The sequence below is a fragment of the Mobula birostris genome, chromosome 31 (assembly GCF_030028105.1).
Source record: "Mobula birostris isolate sMobBir1 chromosome 31, sMobBir1.hap1, whole genome shotgun sequence".
NCBI lineage: Eukaryota > Metazoa > Chordata > Chondrichthyes > Myliobatiformes > Myliobatidae > Mobula > Mobula birostris.
The window spans coordinates 30,458,671-30,482,827 of record NC_092400.1 but is presented as its reverse complement, the minus strand read 5'-3'; the positions used below and the strand labels follow the sequence as shown (position 1 = coordinate 30,482,827).

General features: G+C 42.8%; 1 protein-coding gene across 5 annotated transcripts in view; it reads left to right on the top strand.

Moving 5' to 3' along the window:
* p2rx2 (purinergic receptor P2X, ligand-gated ion channel, 2) overlaps positions 1–24,157 on the top strand; it is an 89,528-nt gene that overhangs the window by 35,742 nt on the left and 29,629 nt on the right. For all 5 annotated transcript variants that reach the window (XM_072247486.1, XM_072247484.1, XM_072247488.1 and 2 more), the window contains exons 4-8: positions 1,029–1,104; positions 3,880–3,973; positions 6,212–6,292; positions 15,279–15,420; positions 20,367–20,476. In XM_072247486.1, coding sequence (XP_072103587.1) covers positions 1,029–1,104; positions 3,880–3,973; positions 6,212–6,292; positions 15,279–15,420; positions 20,367–20,476 — 503 coding nt within the window. The remainder of the gene's footprint in view (positions 1–1,028; positions 1,105–3,879; positions 3,974–6,211; positions 6,293–15,278; positions 15,421–20,366; positions 20,477–24,157) is intronic.

The following is a 24,157-nucleotide window of genomic DNA, read 5'->3' as shown; positions in this document are numbered from 1 at the left end:
AAGAAGGTTGAACGAGTAGAGAGAAAATTTACAAGGATGTTGCTGGGACTGGAGGACCTAATTAAAAAGGAAAGATTGAATGGGTTAGGACTGTATTCCTTAGAACATAGAAGATTGAGGGGAGACTTGATAGAGGTATACAAAATTATGAAGGGTACTGATAGGGTAAACCCAGGCAGGCTTTTTCTAGTGAGATTGGGTGGGACTTCAACTAGAGGTCATTACAACTAGAGGGTGAAAGGTGAAGTCTTCACTCAGAGGGCCATGAGAGTGTGGAGTGAGCAGCCAGCACAAGAGGTTCATGCGAGTTTGATTTCAATGTTTAAGAGAAGTTTGGATAGGTACATGGATGGCAGGGGTATGGAGGGTTATGGTCCTGGTGCAGGTGGATGGAACTAGGCAGTTTAAATGATTCGGTATAGACTAGATGGACCAAAGGACCAGTTTCTGTACTGTACTTTTCTATGATTCTATAAAACTATTAAATGGTCCCCTAGTATGATAAAATAGATTTATGAGTGCACAGTCTCCCTTGAGAAAGCCTTTTACCTTATAGTCCACCTGCACTGCACTTTCTCTGCAACTGTAACACTTTATTTTGCATTTTGTAATTGTTTTACCTGGCACTACCTCAATGCACTGTTGTAATAAAGTAATATTGGACATAGAACACAGTTTAGACCCTTTGGCCCATTAAGTTGTGCCATCCTTTAAACCTACTGCTCAATCAACCTAACCTTTCCCTCCTACACACCCTCCATATGGATGACATCTGTAATGATCAATATGCATGGCATGTAAATCAAAGTGTTTAGCTTATCTTATTTCATTACACACTTTTTATTATAGTGCTCTGAGTTTTTCTTCAGATGATAACATTTTTGAATTCTTCCAATGTAATTAGCTATTTTAGAATGTTAATTGGAATAAATGTTAATTGGTGCATTTTTAATTTGCGGTCTTCTCTCTCTGATTTAAAAGAAGTTTCTTTAACAAAGGTAGTCAATTCTTGTTAAATTGTTTCCTAGCACTATGATGTACCTGGATCGAACTGTACGAATGACTCAGAATGTGTGTCTGAAGAAATGAATCCTTTTGGAAACGGTACCGTATCAAGTGACATGGTTGTGGGAAAAGGATGGTATAGAGGGAGAAATGAAATAACCTGCAAAACTATTTTAGCATTATACATTATTTCTTACTTACTTACTGCCCGTTCTACTGCTTGCATTTAGGGGCAGCAATGAAGGTCCTCCATCTCTAGTCACAAACAAGAAAATATCTGCAGATGCTGGAAGTCCAAGCAACACACACAAAATGTTGGAGGAACTCAGCAGGCCAGGCAGACCAATGGAAAAAAAGTACAGTCGATGTACTTATTTTCCATAGATGCTGCCTTGCCTGCTGAGTTCCTTCAGCATTTTGTGTGTGTTGCCTCCATCTCTGGTGACGTTCAGAGTTTCCTTCATCATTGCAGCAGCTTCCTCTCAGTTTTTACTGCTGTCGGTCACGCAGTCCCGGGTGGAGACTCAGAAATACCGTCGCTGTCAGATGTAGAAGGATTTTCATTGTTCTTTCCATAACAAGTCCGTTTTAACCAATCAGGGTTGTTACTCCTGAGCTGAACCTCCAAACCTGGAGGACTGGCGGACCACTCATCGTCTGGCCTCTACCCTTTGACCTGTCTGGCATGGGTGACCCTTCTAAGAGCCAAAGCACAGCTCTCTGAGTCATTGAGGCACACAAGCCTCCAAACCCTATGACAAGGTTGTGGTCCCTTTGGAGGATTATACATTGTAGATGAAGAAAAATAAGACTTGATTTTTCAGGAAATACTGGCAGTTTTGCAAAGAACCATTAGTGTATCCCCATGAAAATGCCAGGAAGTTTAGGATTTTGATGCAGGTGTGAACAAGTTGGAGGTCCCATTCTCCCAGCTGCCTTCTAGCAATAGATTCATGACTATGCTGTCCAGTCTGAATCCTCACAGAGGACAATTTTGGAACAAGTCCCCAGTGCTTGTAGTGGAGAATCCATTCTCAGAGTCAACAAGGTAGAAGGTACATGCTTAAATTTATTGATTTTTTTAATGCGTTCATTTTATATTTTAAGTCTTTTAAAATCGTTCAACAATTAAAATCTTCGGCATGATTATTAATGTTTATTTAAACATTTTGCACTCCTACGGCTGGGTAAAACAGAATCAGGTGGCCAAGCCAGATGTAAGGAGTATTTTTTAGCATTTCATGGGCAGAGCTATTCTTGTTCCCCACTACTGGAAGAACTGGCTTTGCCTCAGGGACATCATTCCTGAGGTTGGAGCCTGTCTGTACTTTCCATCGAGTTGCCCTAGGACGTCTTCATATGCACAAGTCTTTATAGTGATAGCAGAGAGCTCACTGCTGATTGCAAGTTTTAGATGATGATTTCAAGTTCCTAGTTGTGTGGAAGATTAAAGCCAGGACTGCATTACATTGCAGGTTTCAGTGACATGGTGCTCTGTATTCTAGTTAGTTGATCAGAAAGACCTTTTGCCCTCTCTCTCCAAAAGTCATATCAAGTTCTGTTGACCAATTCCTAATTTGTGTCAAATTGCATTCAGTTAATGCCCGTGTCCTTGCTGTCCAATATTGATCACCGGTTTGACAAAACCTCACTTGCCATCATAGTTTTCCTGCAGACTAACAGATTCTGAGATCTTTCTCATTCTTGAGTTCCAGCCTCTTGCAAGTTCCATCTCACAACCTCACCCCTCAAGGACACCTTCTACCTGGTGTTATAAGATGACTGAGTGGTTCCCGAGTACAATAATATGGACACTTGACCTAACAAGCTACCTTGTTACAATCTTGCCCCTTGCTGTCTACCTGCACTGCACTTTATTCGGGATTTTGTTATTCTTTTATCTTGTACTACCTCTTTGCACTGTGTGATGATTTGATCTGTATGAACAATATGCAAGACAAGTTTTTCACTGTTATCTTGGTATATTTGACAATAATAAAGCAGTTCCATTTCTAATGGCAAAGCATTATTCTTTCAGCTGCCTAGATTTAAGTTGTAGATTTTCCTTGCTATAAGACCAAAAAATATAGGAGCAGAATTAGGCCATTTGGCTCATCAAGTCCGCACCACCATTTCCTCATGGCCAATCCACTTTTCCTCACAGCCCCAATCGCCTGCCTTCTCCCTGTATCCCTTCATGCCTCGACTAATAAAGAATCTATCAACCTCTGCATTAAATATACGTAAAGACTTGGCCTCCACAGCTGCCTGTAGCAATGAGTTCCACAGATTCACCACTCTCTAACTAAGGAAATTCCTCCTCACCACCGTTCTAAAAGGATGTCCCTCTACTCTGAGGCTGTGTCCTCTGGTCCTAGAGGGTCCCACCATAGGAAGCATGCTGTCCACATCCACTCTGTCTTTCCAAATCTCTCTCATTGAGATGCATCTTACATTTTATCTCTTTGAGAAGTTTTATCATGCCATGTAATATTTTCTTATTTGATTCAAGAGTGGCAAATTTCTAAAATTTGTAACCAGTGAGGCTTGGAAATATGAAAGATATAATAAAATCTATATTGTTGCTCTTATCCATCAAAACTAGCCCAGATTTCAGCTCTTAGTGTTGGGATTGGGGGTGTTATTATCACTGTTTTTATTCACCCCTGAAAACTCCAGGTTCTGCCAGCCTGATTTACAAAGACTGGCATCAGGTATACAAAGGAAAGTCAGGAACCGGATTATCTTTAGGGCTTGGTCTCCATTGAACCAATGAGTTTCCTAAGTTATTACTTACCAAAATAAATCATTGCAATAAACAGGATAAAGTTTCAATTGCTTTTAATCATGTTTACAATCACTCTTCCTGCACAGGGGTAAAGACGGGGAGATGTGTAACTTTCCGTGACTCAATAAAGACATGTGAAGTCCGTGCCTGGTGCCCAGTCGAGAATACAGCGTCAACGAGGTTTTTATAAAACTCTTGCTAACTACTGCTTGTTACCACCGCCGTTCTTATGATTAGCTATCTGTAGTGTTACAGCTATTATTAGGCAACTACTGCCGATATTAACGTCAAGTAACTTTGGCTGGGGGTGACAGTATGCATAAACACAATAAATTACTGGAAAGAATCAACTGGTCAGGTAGCATCTGCAGAAAAAAAAACAGAGAAAGAAAGAGCATGTTGAAAATACACTCTAAACTAATTCACCTAACTAACTAAATAGTTAATAAGCTGAGCAAGTGATACTTATCAGTTGCAGCACTGCAGTTCAGAGTGATCATATCTCAGCAAGTGTTTCCTGCTCAAGGGACTTCTTCTAAGGAACTATAAGGAGCCTGAACTTCACACATTGTGACACATCAAGAAGGACAGGGCTCCAGTACTGTGCAAAAGTCCCAGGCACGTATAGCGTCGGGGGCAAGCTAACATAAGGGGTGGTACAGTAGTGTAGTGGATAGCTCAACACTTTGCAGTACTGGTGTCCTGGGTTCAATTCCCGCCACTGCCTGTAAGGAGTTTTCACGTCCTCCCCATGACCGTGTGGGTTTCCTCCGGCTGCTCTGGTTTCCTCCCACAGTCCAAAGAAGTACCAATTGGTAGGTTACAAGCAAGAGAAAATCCGTAGACGTTGGAAATCCGAGCAAGCCACGCCAAGTGCTGGAGGAACTCAGCTAGCCAGGCGGCATCTTTGGAAAAAAGCAAACAGTCGATGTTTCAGCCTGAAACGTCGACTGTACTCTTTTCCATAGATGCTGCTTGGCCTGCGGAGTTCGTCCAGCATTCTGCGTGTGTTGCCCGGTTGGTAGGTTAATTGGTCATTGTAAATTGTCCCGTGGTTCGGCTGGGATAAATTGAGGGTCTGTTGGGCAGCATGGAAGGCCTGTTCCACACTGTATCTCAATAAATAAATAAATATAGCTGGGGTGCTAAGACTTTTGAACAGTACTGTATATTTTCTTCCCAGATACCAAATAACACCGAGCTAATACAAAGCTAAGTATCCTAATTTCTGTTTCCCAACCACCTTCCTATTTTAACCAATGTACAGTACTGGTTATGCGACCACTGATGCCAGGCAGACAACCTCTGAAGAGTATTGGCAATGGCTGGGGTCACCCATCCTTCTAAGGACACTGCCCAGAAGAAAGCAATGACAGATTGTTTCTGTAGAAAAATTTGCCAAGAACAGTCATGATCACAGAAAGACCATCATGAGCCATAATACACAGCATATAACAACCAAATGAATAGTACTGTGCAAAAGTCTTAAACAACCTAGCTATCTATATGTGCCTAAGAAATATCATGTTCCAAGAGGTAGTCCCATAGCATAGACTAAGTTCCACAAGTTTGATCAGACTTGAAGAGAATCAGGTGGAGGGATCTGTGGGGTAGCAATGGAGAAGCTTTAACATTTACCCTTCTGTAACAGGTACTGAATTCTTGCTCTCCGAACGGAGGTGGGGACTGCAGACAGGATGTGACTCATACCAGAGGCCATTCCAGAGTGGAGAGAAAAGTCATAAAGGACAGCATAGTTAGGAGAACAGACACTGTTCTCTGCAGCAAGGGGGGAAGAGTCCTGAAAGCTGTGGGACTAGAATTAAGGACATCTCCTGGGTTGGAGAAGATCTTGGAGTGGGAGGAGAAGGATCAGTTAATGTGGTCTACCGAGCCTCGAAAGGCATGGGTAGCATGAGGCCAGTTTTGCTGAGCGATTAAGAACAACTCGTGGAAAAATTAAAAAGCAAGACTAAAAGGGTGAACTCGCAGATACTGCCTGAGCCACATGCAAATTGGTATATAGGATTAAAGGACTAAGCACATGTCTGAAAGATGGTTAAAGGATCCCAGGGAGTGGTAGAATTCCAGATACAGTTGACTGAGAGCACTAGGCTCCAAAACTAGTGTCTTCAACTTCAATATGGGCACTTACAAAAGTAAGAAGGTAGTTTTCTCCAAAGTGAACTGGGTCAACAGGCTAAGGGATTGGTCAGTGAATGAACAATGAATGGTGCTGGAAAGGTGGTGCATGGCACATCATCAAATTAAAACTCTGATTTAAAGATTAATATGTGTGATCACAAATTTGGTTTGATTTCTCATGATCTCCATTGCCTCCATAAAGAAACTGCTAAGCTTTTCTATTGGATCTTCTTCAGCTTTTTAAAAACTTTGTTTTTCTCCATCTTTTTGTAGGATCTCATCACTAAAAGGGATTGAGAATTTGACTTTGTTCATCAAAAACAGTATACATTTCCCAAGGTTTGGGTTTTCAAAGTAAGGTGAAAGCTGTTCCTTCATGCTCAGGGTATACTATGTATTTAAAGATCATTGATTACACCGGACAACAGGTTCTTTCAAGAGTATTGCTTCCTCAGAATTTTTTTTTTGCTTATGATGGACCACTTGAAGCTGAACACAAATTTTGGAATAATTGTATCACATAGGGATTTGGAGAAACAAGAAATTAAATTTTATTGAATATAATGTGTTTAATTGCATCTTGATGCTCAAACTTTGCAATAGTTCAACAAGCTAAATATGTTCTGTTGATGATTTTCGTTTGCGCTCAGTATGTGAGGTTTCTCACTTAAGTGTCCAACGATAATCAGTCAGCATTGATGGATTCCAGTTGCCCTGATACCATTTCTCAATGACCGCAATGTCCTGGTGAAACCATCACGGTCAGCGCCAAGATTTGCAGGGAGAAAATCTAAATGGGAATGCAGAAAATGAATCTTTAGTGACACATCGCCCTTCATGGTTTTGTATGCTGGAAGCATGTTGTCAACCAGTTGCATGTAGTTTGCTGCTCTGTAGTTGCCAAGAAATTTTCAACAATACCCTTGAATGCCTTCCATGCAATTCTCTCTAGTCTCACTAGAAATTCTTCGAATTGCCAGTCATTGATAATCTGTTTGATTTGTGAACCAACAAAAATGCCTTCCTTAATCTTGGCATCAGTTATTCTGACTTGAAATATGAATTGAAATAGTAAATATAGGCGATTTCAAAGAAATGATGGATGATAGGGAAATTTCATCGTAATTTTCATCATCAGCAGTCCAAAATCCACAAGGAAAGGATTCAGGAAGCAAAATGGTTGTTGTCCAGTGTTGTCTTTCTTTTATGATCTGGAAAGGCACAGCAATGGTATGTTAACTTTACAGATTTTAACGGGACCTAATTGATTGCTATTTGTATTTCTCACACATTGCCTAATGTACAGCTGAATTTGGTATGTATTTGAGCTTTCATTGGGATTATTGCTGGGAATTTCCTCTGGATAACTCTGGTATGCTACTGAAACTTTGAAAGATTAGTGGAAATGTTGGTATGAGTATATCTGAGGTTTCTCCTGAAGTTCAAGTGGATAATTGGCAGACTCCCTCAGACAAGTTAACACCCAAAGCATTAATTTATTTAATAACATTACTGAAGAGTATGTGTATTTGTAGAACTGACGGTCAAAAACATGTGAAAGGGTACCACTAAGGTTTACGTATGTGCATTGCCAACAATCTTTCCAAAGCGCTCAGATATGACCCAAGAGCAGAGAGAGAGAGAGAGAGAGAGAGAGAGAGAGAGAGAGACACACACTGAAGCGGGTTGACAGGTCACTGACTTTAATGAGAACCATTGCGGAATTTAAAGAAAAAGAAAAGCAATAAATGCTAGGCCGATAGAGCCATTAGCTACCAAAACTGAAACTTAATGCCAGCTCCGAGGCTGGAAACAATAACTAAACACTAAAGGAATACCGTCCCTGACAGCATCAATCCAGGTGGTAGTCCTTGTTCCCTGCACAAGGCCGAGGGTAAGCAGGGAGCGTAAGTGTTGCTCAGCAAGACTAGAAAGGAAAAGCAGGGAGTTAAATACCACCATAATGAAACAGTAATTGGCTGGAACGTGCGTTCTCATGAGCGTGACTGCCAAACCAGCGGGTATGTAGACTCTGCCGTAGAGTCCATGGTCACGCCAAATCTTGAGGGTATGTAGATGAATAAAGTGAGTGTATACTTATGTACATTCAGAGAATATTAGTGCTCCTTACAAATATATATATATATACGTATATGGTATTTTAGATTAGATTAGATTCAACTTTATTGTCATTGTGCCGAGTACAGATACAAAGCCAATGAAATGCAGTTAGCATCTAACCAGAAATGCAAAGAATAGTGTTATTTACAAAATAACTGTGAATAAAAAGTAAATGCTATAGCACACAAATATAAAAGTACTGAGATGGTACAATATGGGTGCAATACTGCTTAGCGCTGTGTTGTGAGGTTCAGCAGGGCCACAGCCTCAGGGAAGAAGCTCTTCCTGTGCCTGCTGGTGCGGGAGCGGAGGCTCCCTACAATACTTATTCTCTCCCCTCCTCAGCATATCTGTAATTATGGTGACAGGCTGATGTCTGTTGAATGGTAACAGGCCAATTATGTTGTCAGCATATCAATATCTGCAGTTGCTAATTGTGGCAGAATCCCAATCCAGTTTCTCACATCTTATTCACAGTTTACCCAAACCTGTTTCAGTCAAATTAATTTGACTAGTCAAATTAGTAAATATCACCCCCTTCTGTAACCAGATCCTAGACTTCTGGATCAACAAACTGCAATCAGTAAAGACAGACAGAAACACCTCTGCCACAATTACAGTAATGTTACCAGTTATGTCCTCAGTCCCCAACTCATGATGACATGGCCAGATTCTGCTCTAGCTCCATCTACAAGATTGCAGAAGATACCAACCATAGTGGGCCTTATCTCAAATAACAATAAGTTGGAGTACAGGAAGGGGGTAGGAAGCTTTGTGACCTGCTGTCATGGCAACAACCTTAAATGTCAGCAAAAGCAAAGAGCTACTCATTTACTTCAGGAATGGTGGGTGGTGCACATGTCCATATCGTAATCAATGGGACTGAGCTCGAGGGGGTTGAGAGCTTCAAGTTCTGAGGAGTGAACGTCACCAATAGTCCGTCCTGATCCAAACACATAGATGCCATGGACAAGAAAGCTCACCAGCGTCTCTGCTTTCTCAGGAGACTAAAGAAATTTGGCATGTCCCCATCAACCCGTACCTATTTTTGGCAACGGACCATGGAGAGTAGTCTAGCTCGATGAATCATGGTTTGGAAAGACAGCTGCTCTGCACGTGTCTGTCAGAAACTGCTCAGCTGTGGACACGCCATTCAAACCAGCCTCCCCTCCACGAGCTCTATCTATACTTCTTGCTGCCTGCATAATCAAAGACCCCGCCCCCCGGAGATCCTCTCCTCCCCTCTCTCATCAGGCAGAAGATACAAAAGCCCGAAAGCAGGTCCCACCAGACTCAAGGTTGGCTTCTTCCCCACTGTTCTAAGGTTATTGAACGATTCCCTAGTATGATAAGATGGACTCTCAGCCAGTGTGTGTCTCAATAGGGCTTTCCCTGTGGCTGTTGCACCCTGTCAATGGTTTTACCTTGTACAACCTCAATGCACTGATCTGTATGAACGATATGCAAGACAACTTTTTCACTGTTTTTCAGTACATGTGAAACCAATTACAATCTTTAGATCATATCTAAGATAGTTCTTATCTGTACATCACAGTTAAACAGTATCATACTCACCTAATCCGTAATGGATTGTAGTATTTACATCCTCATAAGGCATAAATTAAGTCCTTTTAGCCAATTAAGTCAATACTGGTTCTCACAGAACTCTCATCAATTTCACTTGGGAGCTTGGTGATAGAGGAGGGAAAAATTCAGTTTCACAGTGACTAGTTTCTATGGCTGTAGAAAAGGTGGACGTCATGGAGGGATTGTCTACGGAGTCTCTGTGGGTGGAGGTTAGGAACAGGAAGGGGTCAATAACTTTACTGGGTGTTTTTTATAGGCCGCCCAATAGTAACAGGGATATCAAGGAGCAGATAGGAAAACAGATCCTGGAAAGGTGTAATAATAACAGAGTTGTCGTGATAGGAGATTTTAATTTCCCAAATATCGATTGGCATCTCCCTAGAGCAAGGGGTTTAGATGGGGTGGAGTTTGTTAGATGTGTTCAGGAAGGTTTCCTGACACAATATGTAGATAAGCCTAATAAGAGGAGAGGCTGTACTTGATTTGGTATTGGGAAATGAACCTGGTCAGGTGTCAGATCTCTCAGTGGGAGAGCATTTTGGAGATAGTGATCATAATCCTATCTCCTTTACAATAGCATTGAAGAGAGATAGGAACAGACAAGTTAGAAAAGCGTTCAATTGGAGTAAAGGGAATTATGAGGCTTTCAGGCAGGAAATTGGAAGCTTAAATTGGGAACAGATGTTCTCAGGGAAAAGTACAGAAGAAATGTGGCAAATGTTCAGGGAATATTTGTGTGGAGTTCTGCACAGGTACGTTCCAATGAGACAGGGAAGTTATGGTAGGGTACAAAGGCTGTAATAAATCTAGTTAAGAAGAAAAGAAAAGCTTACGAAAGGTTCAGAGAGCTAGGTAATGTTAGAGATCTAGAAGAATATAAGGCTAACAGGAAGGAGCTTAAAAAGGAAATTAGGAGAGCCAGAAGGGGCCATGAGAAGGCCTTGGCGGGCAGGATTAAGGAAAACCCCAAGGCATTCTACAGATATGTGAGGAGCAAGAGGATAAGACGTGAAAGAATAGGACCTATCAAGTGTGACAGTGGGAAAGTGTGTATGGAACTGAAGGAAATAGCAGAGGTACTTAATGAATACTTTACTTCAGTATTCACGATGGGAAAGGATCTTGGTGATTGTAGTAACACACACAAAAAATGCTGGTGAATGCAGCAGGCCAAGCAGCATCTCTTGGAAGAGGTACAGTCGTCATTTCGGGACGAGACCCTTCATCAGGACTAACTGAAAGAAGGGATAACTATCTGTCTGGACTGCTGTGTGACCAACTCTTCTTTCAGTTAGTCTTGCAAAGGGTCTCGGCCCGAAACGTCGACTGTACCTCTTCCTATAGTTGCTGCCTGGCCTGCTGCATTCACCAGCATTTTTTGTGTGTTTTGCTTGAAATTCTAGCATCTGCAGATTTCCTCATGTTTGGTGATTGTAGTGATGACTTGCAGCAGACTGAAAAGCTTGAGCATGTAGATATTAAGAAAGAGGGTGTGCTGGAGCTTTTGGAAAGCATCAAGTTGGATAAGTCGCCGGGACCGGATGAGATGTACCCAGGCTACTGTGGGAGGCGAGGGAGGAGATTGCTGAGCCTCTGACGATGATCTTTGCATCATCAATGGGAATGAGAGAGGTTCTGGAGGATTGGAGGGTTGCGGATGTTGTTCCTCTATTCAAGAAAGGGAGTAGAGATAGCCCAGGAAATTATAGACCAGTAAGTCTTACTTCGGTGGTTGGTAAGTTGATGGAGAAGATCCTGAGAGTCAGGATTTATGAACATTTGGAGAGGTATAATATGATTAGGAATAGTCAGCACGGCTTTGTCAAGGGCAGGTCGTGCCTGATTGAATTTTTTGAAGATGTGACTAAACACATTGATGAAGGAAGAGCAGTAGATGTAGTGTATATGGATTTCAGCAAGGCATTTGATAAGGTACCCCATGCTAGGCTTATTGAGAAAGTAAGGAGGCATGGGATCCAAGGGGACATTGCTTTGTGGATCCAGAACTGGCTTGCCCACAGAAGGCAACGAGTGGTTGTAGACGGGTCATATTCTGCGTGGAGGTCGGTCGCCAGTGGAGTGCCTCACGGATCTGTTCTGGGACCCATGCTCTTCGTGATTTTTATAAATGACCTGGATGAGGAAGTGGAGGGATGGGTTAGTAAGTTTGCTGATGACACAAAGGTTGGAGGTGTTGTGGATAGTGTGCAGGGCTGTCCGAGGTTACAGCAGGACATTGATAGGATGCAAAACTGGGCTGAGAAGTGACAGATGGAGTTCAACCCAGATAAGTGTGAGGTGGTTCATTTTGGTAGGTCAAATATGATGGCAGAATATAGTATTAATGGTAAGACTCTTGGCAGTGTGGAGGATCAGAGGGATCCTGCGGTCCAAGTCCATAGGACACTCAAAGCAGCTGCGCAGGTTGACTCTGTGATTAAGAAGGCATACAGTGTATTGGTCTTCATTAATCATGGAATTGAATTTAGGAGCTGAGAGGTAATGTTGCAGCTATATAGGACCCTGGTCAGACCCCACTTGGAGTACTGTGCTCAGTTCTGGTCGCCTCACTACAGGAAGGATGTGGAAGCCATAGAAAGGGTGCAGAGGAGATTTACGAGGATGTTGCCTGCATTGGGGAGCATGTCTTATGAAAGCAGGTTGAGTGAACTCAGCCTTTTCTCCTTGGAGCAATGGAGGATGAGAGGTGACCTGATAGAGGTGTATAAGATGATGAGGGGCATCGATCATGTGGATAGTCAGAGGCTTTTTCCCAAGGCTGAAATGGTTGCCACAAGAGGACACAGGTTTAAGGTGCTGGGGAATAGATACAGAGGAGATGTCAGGGGTAAGTTTTTTATTCAAAGAGTGGTGAGTGTGTGGAATGGACTGCCAGTGGTGGAGGTGGATATGATAGGGACTTTTAAGAGACTTTTGGATAGGTACATGCAGCTTAGGGAAATAGAGGGCTATGGGTAACCCTCGGTAATTTCTAAGATAGGGACATGTTTGGCACTTCTTTGTGGGCCAAAGGACCAGTCTTGTGCTGTAGGTTTTCTATGTTTCTATCTAAGGCCAGGAGGTCATTCATTTCCTGTTGCTTTATCACAATTCATGTGGTTAATCTGTACTTCTGTTCTATTCATTTACGATGCTCTGATATCTTTATCTTCTGGCCTGCCTAAAACAAGCAAATGTCCCCAGTTTAAAAAAAAATCAATTGATGCACCAGCTGGGGAAAGATGTTCTAGGTCCCATTCTATTACTAGAAAAACAACTCCTGAAATAATGCTCAAGGAGTCCCATCATTAATGAATCCTCAGATCTCTATAGGTTTCATTTCTTCTCATGTTCTATTTCACAGTCTCTTACTCTGTCTCATTCCACGTGACACCATACACCAAGGACAATTTGTAACCCTCTGTTATGCACTCTTAAGCAGGCCTCTCATCTGCAGAAGATAAACTCTCGCTATCCTAATTTGATATCCATTGTGGCTTTTCCGTCTGCCTGCATTGTGTTATTTTTTTACTTGGAGTTACAGCATGGAACTGGCTCTTCCGGCCCTTGAGCTGTGCCACTCAGAAACCCACCTATTTAACCCTCGTCTAATCTCAGGACAATTCACAATCACCTTTGTGAAACCAGAGCATCAGGAGGAAAGCCATGCGCTCGTGGGAAGGATGTACAAGCTTTCTGTGCAACTCCGACACTGAATGAACTGCCCAGACAACACATCAAACAGAACCTTTTCACGTGTATCTCCATACATGTGACAAGAACAGACCAATCCAGTAGCGCTGTTTCAATGCTGAGGCAAGAGCAAACATTTTGCCGGGGAGATTCACATGGAATCGCTTGAAAGATGGGAATGCACTTGCTGGTGACAATGCATTGGGTGACTTAATGGGACCAGTAATTGGAATCAGGTTGTAGTGTCCAAACTGAGGAATCGTACAGGTAGTGGGTTTTTGAGGGATGTGTGTGACATAGGGTATCACTCTGAAGCCACTCCTGGAGATCCCAAAATGCCAGGCCACCCGGCAAGTTCCGAAGACCGAGAACCCACTGTCTGTGAAGAGCATAGTTTGAGTGCAGGTGTACATCATGGACTCTGACAGGACGCCAGCCACCCAGCCACCTGAAAGAGAGTAAAGGGACCTGAGAAGAGGAAATCTGAATTGTTTTACAGATGAACTGGCAGAAGTCACCCAGGTCTGCCAAAACCTCTGGTACCATCTACCTCAAATGATGTAGGTCACCTGTCCTCGATCACAATTGTTCAGGGAACCTCTCTATATCCCTGAATTTTCAGTGGATCTCTCCGAGCCTCTGGTCCTCCAGTGTCATTAGTTTTACACCAGTCTCTCCTTTTACACGTTCAGTCATTCAGTGAGTACGTTCATCTCCTGATTCTCCAGCGAGGTGCTTCCTCTCCCATCCTCCCTCTCTTTTCCTCTGTTTTAATTACTTTTTAAAAAATTTCTGCTTGCTTCTGATCTGTCTGTGAATGTTGCCTTCAGACACTGCTGGCAAAGTAGGCTATTGACAGTTCCACTGGAACAATCTGCCAGATAAGTTTTGGTGGCATAAGACCACAAGACATAGAAGCAGAATGAGGCCATTTGGTTCATCATGTCTACTCTGTCATTCCATCATGGCCGATTTATTATTCCCCTCAACCCCATTCTCCTGCCTTCTCCCCATAACCTTTGAAATGCTTCCTAATCAAGAACCTCCACTTTAAATTTACCCAACGACTTGGCCTCCACAGCTGTCTACGACAATGAATACCATGGATTCACCACCCTCTGGCTAAAGAAATTCCTCCACATCTCTGTTCTAAATGGACATACACATATGTCACCATATACAACCCTGAGATTCATTTTCTTGGAGACAGAAATGGATTGGCAACAAAGGATAAAGCCACTCTAATTCAAAATTTATTATCAAATTATATATACGTCACCATATACAACCCTGAAATTCATTGCCTTGTGGGAATATCCAATAAATCTATAGAATAATAACCATAATAGAATCAATGAAAGACCACCCAACTGGGGCATCAACCAGACTGCAGAAGATACCAAACTGTGAATATACAAAAAGAAAGAAATAATATTAATAAATAAGCAATAAAAATCAAGAACATGAGATGAAGGATCCTTGAAAGTGAGTCTGGTTGTGGTAACATTTCAATGATGGGGAAAGTGAAGTTGAGTGAAGTTATCCCCTTTGGTTCAAGAGTCTGATGGTTGAGGGTTAGTAACTGCTGAACCTGGTGGTGTGAGTCCTGAGGCTCCTGTGCATTCGTCCTGATGACAGCAGCAAGAAGAGAGCATGTCCTGGGTGGTGGGGATCTCTGACGATGGATGCTGCTTTCCTGTGACAGCATTTCATGTAGATGTGCTCAGTGGTGGAGAGGAGTTTACCCATGATGGACTATATAAAAAAAAGGAATTACTGAGATTTTGTTAGAGTTCTTGTTGTTGGCTTCACAGAGCAGAGCACAATTTTAGACATGAAAAGATGTTGACTTTATTTTCAATTATCTTTCAATTTACAATGCTATGAGCAGTATTGAATTTCTAATGTTATCATATTTTTTTTCTTTTTCTATTACCAGAGGAAACATTCTGACAAATGGAGGCTCACGGTATTTGAGAAAATGCATGTTTGATGAAGTGGCCAATCTCTACTGTCCTATTTTCTCACTCAAATCCGTTGTTGAAAAATCTGGGGTGACTTTCAACAGCATACTCAAAATGGTATGACAATTTATGTAAACTCTTTTTTTCAGTTTAGTTTTAGTGAGGATACTGCTTTATATTTTTTTACCTTCTGGAAGTAAATGCCAGAACTTTGACTATTCACTGCCTTTCTGACCCATACTACCTCTGATAGTAGGTATCACTATACTCCAGATATCTGTGCCCTTTCCTCTTTGGACTCCTGCTATGTGACCACCTCATTCATTTTAAAATTGATATTAACTAGACAACTATACATTCTCCAGTCACCAGCTTCTTCATTTCAGTTCAATTCAATTCGTTTTGATCATTTATTTATTTATCTACCTATTGGCCTACAACGTGAAGTAGGCCATTCTGGCCCTTTGAGCTGCACCCCGATTTAATCCTGGCCTAATCACGGGACAATTTACAATGACGAATTAACCTATCAACTGGTATTGTCATTCAACCGCCAGTGAATACAGCCAAATCAGACAGCGTTACTCTGAGGTCATGGTGCAAAATGCAGTACCAACAGTCATACACAGCACAAAGCACACGTAACACATATAAGATAGAACTATACAACCACTCAATAAAAGACACCGATCTTAAGCTTTCCAAAATCTGCAGGTGACCACGACAAAGCTTGTCTTTTGACGAGCGAATACTGGGGGGTGGGGGGGGGGGGTTGTGCGGGGATACAGCACCATCTTCAGCCTGGACATCGCACCACACTGCCCCTGATGGCACCAGCTCCTCTCCCTGGCAGCTGTGAACAGACAACACTGTGGCTTGAGGCCCAGTCCTTGCACGTAAAGATAGCAAGCAGATATAGTATATTAGTAAAATACAATCACGTAAAATATATATGTATGTAGCATGGACCCTGAGTCCATTGTTCTGCCGAGCAAATGTGGAGGTGTGGGGGTTGCCCATGAAGTCCATCTCTCAGATTGACTACCCAAAATGATATACAAGCCAGAACTACAAACAGAAGGTTTAATTTCTCTCCCCCCAATAAATCCAACTCCGATTCATCTGACCTCAGTGGTGTCCAGTCTCACTGTACAAACTAAAGAGTTTGTGGTATCAGGGCAAATGTCTAAACTTGGGTTGAAGACTAGTTGCTACCTAGAAGACCGAGGATTAGAATAAACATGTTTTATTTTGGAAGGGTTTAATTACTGCAATGTCCCAAGGACGAGTTTTTGGCCCTCATTTAATTACAGATGATATTAGTAATCCAGCGGAAGAGGCATGGTGTAACGTAGCTGATACCATGAAAATAAGTTTGTAGGTGAGAGGGCATATTGTGATGAGGATAAAATAGGTTTGGTGATTGGGTAAAAACTTAGCAAATGCAATTTAAACAAGAGAACATCTGCAGATGCTGGAAATCCAAGCAACACACACAAACTGCTGGAGGAACTCAGCAGATCAGGCAGCAACTATGGAAAAGGGTGAACAGTCAATGTTTCGGGCTGAAGCCCTTCATCAGGCCTGGAGAAAAAAGATGAGAAGTCAGAGAAAGAAGGTGGGGGAGGGAGGAGGAAGAAATACAAGGTAGAAGGTGCTAGGTGAAACGGAGAGAGGGGGAGTGATGAAGTAAAGAGCTGGGAGTCATCTCTCCCAGTTTCACCTATCACCTCCTTCCTCCCCTTCCCCCCCCACCCCCACCTTCTTAGTCTGACTTTTCGTCTCTTTTTTCTCCAGTCCTGATGAAGTGTCTCGACCAGAAATTTTGACCGTTTACTCATTTCCATAGGAACCGCCTTGTCTGCTGGGCTCCTCCAGCATTCTGTATGTGTTGCACAAATGCATTTCAGTATGGGAACAAGCGAAGATATGCACTTCTAAGTGGGAAGATATGCACAAGGGCGGCTACACTTCATTAGGAGTTTGAGGAGATTTGGTATATCACCGAAGACATAGAAGATAGAATAGTACAGCACAGTACAGGCCCTTCGGCCCACACAGTTGTGCCGACCCTCAAACCCTGCCTCCCATATAAGCCCCCACCTTAAATTCCTCCATATACCTGTCTAGTAGTCTCTTAAATTTCACTAGTGTATCTGCCTCCACCACTGACTCAGGCAGTGCATTCCACGCACCAACCACTCTCTGAGTAAGAAACCTTCCTCTAATATCCCCCTTGAGCTTCCCACCCCTTACCTTAAAGCCTTGTCCTCTTGTATTGAGCAGTGGTGCCCTGGAGAAGAGGCGCTGGCTATCCACTCTATCTATTCCTCTTATTATCTTGTACACCTCTATCATGTCTCCTCTCATCCTCCTTCTCTCCAAAGAGTAAAGCCCTAGCTCCCTTAATCTCTGATCATAATGCATACTCTCTAAACCAGGTAGCAGCCTGGTAAATCTCCTCTGTACCCTTTCCGATGCTTCCACATCCTTCATATAGTGAGGCAACCAGAACTGGACACAGTACTCCAAGTGTGACCTAACCAGAGTTTTATAGAGCTGCATCATTACATTGCGACTCTTAAACTCAATCCCTCGACTTATGAAAGCTAACACCCCATAAGCTTTCTTAACTAACCTATCCACCTGTGAGGCAACTTTCAGGGATCTGTGGACAGGTACCCCGAGATCCCTCTGCTCCTCCACACTACCAAGTATCCTGCCATTTACTTTGTACTCTGCCTTGGAACTTGTCCTTCCAAAGTGTACCACCTCACTCTTCTCCGGGTTGAACTCCATCTGCCACTTCTCAACCCACTTCTGCATCCTATCAATGTCTCTCTGCAATCTTTGACAGTCCTCTACACTATCTACAACACCACCAACCTTTGTGTCGTCTGCAAACTTGCCAACCCACCCTTCTACCCCCACATCCAGGTCATTAATAAAAATCACGAAAAGTAGAGGTCCCAGAACAGATCCTTGTGGGACACCACCAGTCACAATCCTCCAGTCTGAATGTACTCCCTCCACCACAACCTTCTGCCTTCTTCAGGCAAGCCAATTCTGAATTCACCTGGCCAAACTTCCCTGGATCCCATGCCTTCTGACTTTCTGAATAAGCCTACCATGTGGAACCTTGTCAAATGCCTTACTAAGATCCATATAGATCACATCCACTGCACTACCCTCATCTATATGCCTGGTCACCTCCTCAAAGAACTCTATCAGGCTTGTTAGACACGATCTGCCCTTCACAAAGCCGTGCTGACTGTCCCTGATCAGACCATGATTCTCTAAATGCCCAGAGATCCTATCTCTAAGAATCTTTTCCAACAGCTTTCCTACCCCAGACGTAAAGCTCACTGGTCTATAATTACCCGGACTATCCCTACTACCTTTTTTGACACTCACTAATTTCAACAGATGTACCAAAGGGAGCATTTTAAATGGCTGTATCACTGTCTGGTATGGGAGTAGGTGAGGGAAGGAACTGCAGCACAGAATTGAAGTAAGCTGCAGAGAGTTGTAAATTAGTCAGCTCCATCATGGGCACTAGCCTTTGTGGAATCCAGGACATCTTTGAGGAGAGATGCCTCAAAAAAAAGGTGGCGTCCATCATTAAGGACCCCCATCACCCAGATGCCCTCTTCTCATTGGTACTATCTGGGAGGAGGTACAGGGGCCTGAAGGCTCACACTCATTGATTCAGGAACAGCTTCTTCCCCTCTGCCATCAGACTTCTGAATGGACATTGAACCCATGAACACCACCTCGCTACTTTTTTAAAATTCTATTATTGCGCCACTTATTTAATTTAACTATTTTTAATCTTCCATGTTTTTCTTCTATTGTTATGCATTGGATTGTACTGCAGCCACAATGCAAACAAATTTCACAATGTATCCCTGTGATATTAAACCTGATTCTGATTCTGTGAGAGAAATCTCAGGTAAACTATCATCTAAGTGGAGGGGAAGCAAAGTACATCCAGGTGTTCACCTGTGTGAATTGCAACAATGCAGCAGGCAGGTGCAGCAAGTGGGGAGGAAGGTAAATGGCACATCGGCCTTTATGACAAAGAGGATGGAGTTTAGAATAGGGAAGCATTGTTACTATTGTACAGTGTGTCACTGAGCCACACCCAGAGTACTACATCCAGTTTACGCCCCCTTATTTAAGAAAAAAATATAGTAGTATTGGTGGTGCTCAGCTTTTAATTTCCTTTGGAGTTTAGAATAGGGAAGCATTGTTACAGTGAGTTGTCGGGACCACACCCAGAGTATTGTGCCCAGTTTTGGTCCCCTTGTTTAGGAAAGGATGTAGTAGCAATGGTGGTGATCAGCCTTCAATTTTCTTTGGAGTTTAGAGGAATGAGGGGTGTTCTTATTAAAACATCTAAGATCCTTGGAAGGCAGTGGGGGACTCTCAGGCAAGGTGACAAGATTAGAGTGCGGTCATTTAAAATTGAGGTGCGGAGAAATTTCTTCGGGCAGAGGGGCAGTGAATCTCTGCAGTGCACGCAGCAGAGACAATATTATTGTATAATATTAAGGTGGAAGAAAACTGCGAACGTTCAGAAATTGAGGGCTCAGAAGAGGTGATGAGGCCTGGGGCAGGACAGCCATTATCATATTGAAGTACAGAGCAGGCTCGAGGGGCCGAATGGCCTGCCTCTGCTTCTATCTTGTTCAGCTCTAAATTTTGAGGGATTGGATGGCTGTATTTTGACAACTTTTTTTTTGGGTGTGTGTGTGAGAGAGAGAGAAAGAAAGAAGAAATGAGGGAGGGAAAGAGATGGGAGGGAGGGAGAGACTGAGAGGGAGTGCTTCACAGGGAGGTGTCATGGAGAACATCATCAATTTTATGAAAAGAGTGTAAATGGAGTAGTGGTCTGTTCTCACAAAGTTTAAGTTTAGGTGTTTCTAGTCCTCCATGCAAGCAGCAGGAGACATATATCACAGGTTACCCAACCATCAAAATCAAATGGGAGATCTGTACTCTCTTTACACTAATGCAATAATTCCAATTTTCCTTTAATTGTTTGTTTCTGTGCACCACAGGGAGGAGTTCTAGGAGTAATTATAAACTGGAAGTGTGACCTGGATAAGGCGGCTTCAGAATGTAAACCTCAATATTCCTTCAGAAGTCTCGATATAGGATATAACTTCAGGTCAGTTCCTCCTTGGTTTACAGGTGCTTGCTGTAATGCAGGGATTGCCAGCCCAGGGTCCACAGACCCCTTTGCTTAATGGTATCGGACCATGGCATGAGAAAGGGTTGGGATCCCCTGTTCTATTTTGTGTCCATTTGTGTTACGTTGCTACGGAAGAGTTAAGATGCAGATCAAATGAATAAATAGAAGAGGTTCTGCAGGTGCTGAAAAACCGGAGTAACACATGCAAAATACAGGAGCAACTCAGCAGGTTAGGCAGCATCTACAGTGAGGAATAAACAGTCAACGTTTCAGGGTGAGACCCTTCTTCAGGACTGGAAAGGAAGGGAGAAGGAGCCAGAATAAGAAGGTGGGGGTGGGAGGGGAAGGGGTGCAAACTAGAAGGCAGTAGGTGCTGTGCGAGCAAGTCTGGGTGAGCACGTGGCAGGGAGCAGCAGAGAGCACAAAGGAGGGGCAACGAGTCTCACTGAACTTCCATCAAAGAGAAGGTTTAAACTTCTTCTGGAGTAGCTTTTGTTAAAACTTCAAAGAGCCTGGCTAGATGGATTAATGTGTGGAATGAAGATGCGGACATTACTGAAGCTGTAACTAATTTGAAGCAACAGATTAATGTAATTTGGTGTGCGGTGGTTGGATCTAAGCTACCTACGACATGTAGCAACCGCAAGTGAGATAATGAACATGAAACTTAAAAAGAGAAGAGTAACATCTCAAAAGGGTAGGTATGTAAAGATGTAGTTCTTCAAACTCATTACTGCCTTAGACAGTTCATGTTCTAAATGTGAGCAAATGGGGTGGCATGGTAGCATAGTGGTTAGCACAACGCTTTACAGTATGGGCGACCTGCGTTCAATTCCCACCACTGCCTGTAAGGAGTTTGTACATTCTCCCCGTGACCTACGGGTGCTCCAGTTTCCTCCCACAGTCCAAAGACATACCAGTTAGTATGTAAATTGTCTGTAAATTGTCCCGCGACTAGGCTAGGATTAAATCGGAGGATTACTGGCTCAAAGACCCGGCTGGTGGCTTCATGGTCTCTTCAGCATCATCATTATGTGCCATATTGTACATGGACGTTCATGGTCTTTCCATGAACATGATTGTTCTTGCCAATTTTTTTCTACAGAAGTGGTTTGCCATTGTCTTCTTCTGGGCAGTGTCTTTACAAGATGGGTGACCCCAGCCATTATCAATACCCTTCAGAGATTGTCAGCCTTGCGTCAGTGGTCGCAGAACCAGGACTTGTGATCCGCACCAGCTGCTCATACAACCATCCACCACCTGGTCCCATGGCTTCACGTGGCCCTGATCGGGGGTTGAGGGGGGGCTAAGCAGGTGCTACACCTTGCCCAAGGCTGACCTGCAGCCAGTGGAGGGAAGGAGCACCTTACACCTCCTTTGGTAGAGATATATCTCCACCCAACTACCCAACAAAACAAATCAACTACTTTGTTTAAATATCCCTGCTATACATTGAAATCTTGCAGATTTAATTTATGCATCTGAAAATGGGCTTGGCCACAAGAGTTAAGCATTTTAAATCAATGTCAATCCAGTTACTGTGAGGTACCCAATTATAAATGTTGGAATTTACTTTTAAAGAATGTAAATATTTTTGGTTAGTCTAATGCATGTTACCCAGTTATAAAGAATCAAATTTCAAAAAGTTTTGAATGATATTCTTTGAAATATAGATAGTGTGCTTGGGTCCAGAAATCCCGACTTTAGTTTTTATGCCTTCCTGCAAGCAATCAGAATTAGCAGAAACTCTAAAATACAATTAATTCATCCTTGTATAGGGCCAGTTTTGCAGCCTAAATTTATTGCAAAAAAAATGGAAGCTTAAGTTTCATGGAATATAATTTCCAGTTTTTCAATAAGATACTAGAAGTTGAGTGTTCTTCATTCCCAGACTTTTACCAATGCACTGCTTGTCACTTTCCCACATCTTACTTTCTGATCAGCGACAAACTCAGTCTGTGTCTATCATGCACAGCTCTGTTCAATAACACCCCTCTTAATGCTGCCTCCCATTTTCAGCAATACTGTCACCTTACAATTCTGATTCTTTTTCCAATACATGGCTCAAACCTTCCTTTCTCTCTAAACGTCTATGTTAAATTCCCCATGACTTCTACCACCCTGCAGTTGTGTTTTCTTAAGCTGTCTAACTTTATTCATTCACGCCTGTATCAACATGCCTGTTAATTTGCCCACATTAATTAATTATGAAATATTTAGCTACATTGTGTTCACATCTGCTTCTGGCAGTGGTGATTAAATTTGTTGTCAGTTGTTATGTACCCCATAACTGGGTTGCCAAACCAGCAGAAATGGACCACTCATTTGGAGTCTGGATTACTGGAACTAAGAAAGTTTTATTAAAGAAATAAGCAACACAGTACTCTAATAGTAAGGATATAAATGCAACAGGTTAGCAATGAATAAACACACATGTACACAGAACTAGGATAATAGGGTCAATCAACTCTATCGCAGTCTAGGGGTAAAATGTTCAATCACAAGTGACAGAGTTCAGTTTAGTTCAGTTTGCAGTAATCGCCGTCGTGCTTTTGGGGAGAGAGAGAGAGCGAATGCTGATATTCAAATCGGATTCAACAGACCTTTGATATTCCTCACAGTTAGCTTTCGGGCGAGCCCTTTGTAATGTCTTCTGGGTCACTGACTATGACCCCTCCGTTCCAGATACGATCGTTCCTCTGCGGTGAAGCCGGCACCCAGGCAAGGGTGGACACACACACCAGGTTCCCGCCGACCGTATCTTTCCACCCTGTGCGTCTATGGCTGGTCCCGTGATCAGTCCTCCAAAACTCCCACTGACTTGTGTGTGTGGGGCACACCGCTTCCAGGGTCTCATTACCTCGGGGTGTCGTGTGTGGTGTCTGTTGCCTTAGCGAACCTGCCCCTTTTTATCCCCCTGCTGGGGTATCGCCTGTCCATCACACTTCAAACAGTTCAGGGTTCAAAAGGAGCCGGTCTTGACAATACTCAGACCGGTGTCTCCTTCTGTTAAACTCTCTCGTCTCTTCATTAACATTTCCAAATGCTGCTCCATTGTCTTACTTATCTCTCTCTCCTGAAGACAGGTGGCAGATCAACTGTTGATCCCACTGGTGCTAGCACAGGACAGTTAACATCTTAGTCTATGTGTACTTTTGTAACCATCTTTCGTCACACAGTCAACTCCAGATCATTTCTCAGCTAAGGTTTTGTAAGGCACTGGTCAGACCGCACTTGGAGCATTGTGAGCAGTTTAGGGCCCCTTATCTAAGAAATGATGTGCTGGGATTGGAGATGGACCAGAGGAGATTCATGAGAATGATCCTGGGAATGAAAGGGTTAATGTACAGTATAAAGAGCAGTTGATGGCTCTGGGCCTGTACTCACTGGAATTCAGAAGAATGAGGGAGGATCTTATTGAAGCCTATCAAATATTGAAAGGCCTGGATAGAGTCGGCATGGAGAGGATGTTTCCCATGGTGGGGGAATCTTGGACCAGAGGGCATAGCCTCAGAACACAAGGATGTCCCTTTAGAACAGAGGTGAGGAAGAATTTCTTTATCCAGAGTTGTAACAAGAAAGCTATAGATGGTGGTGAAAGTGTGAAGTAAGGTCTAGAATTAACTTGGACTTGAAATCAACAAAGAAAATCCAAGG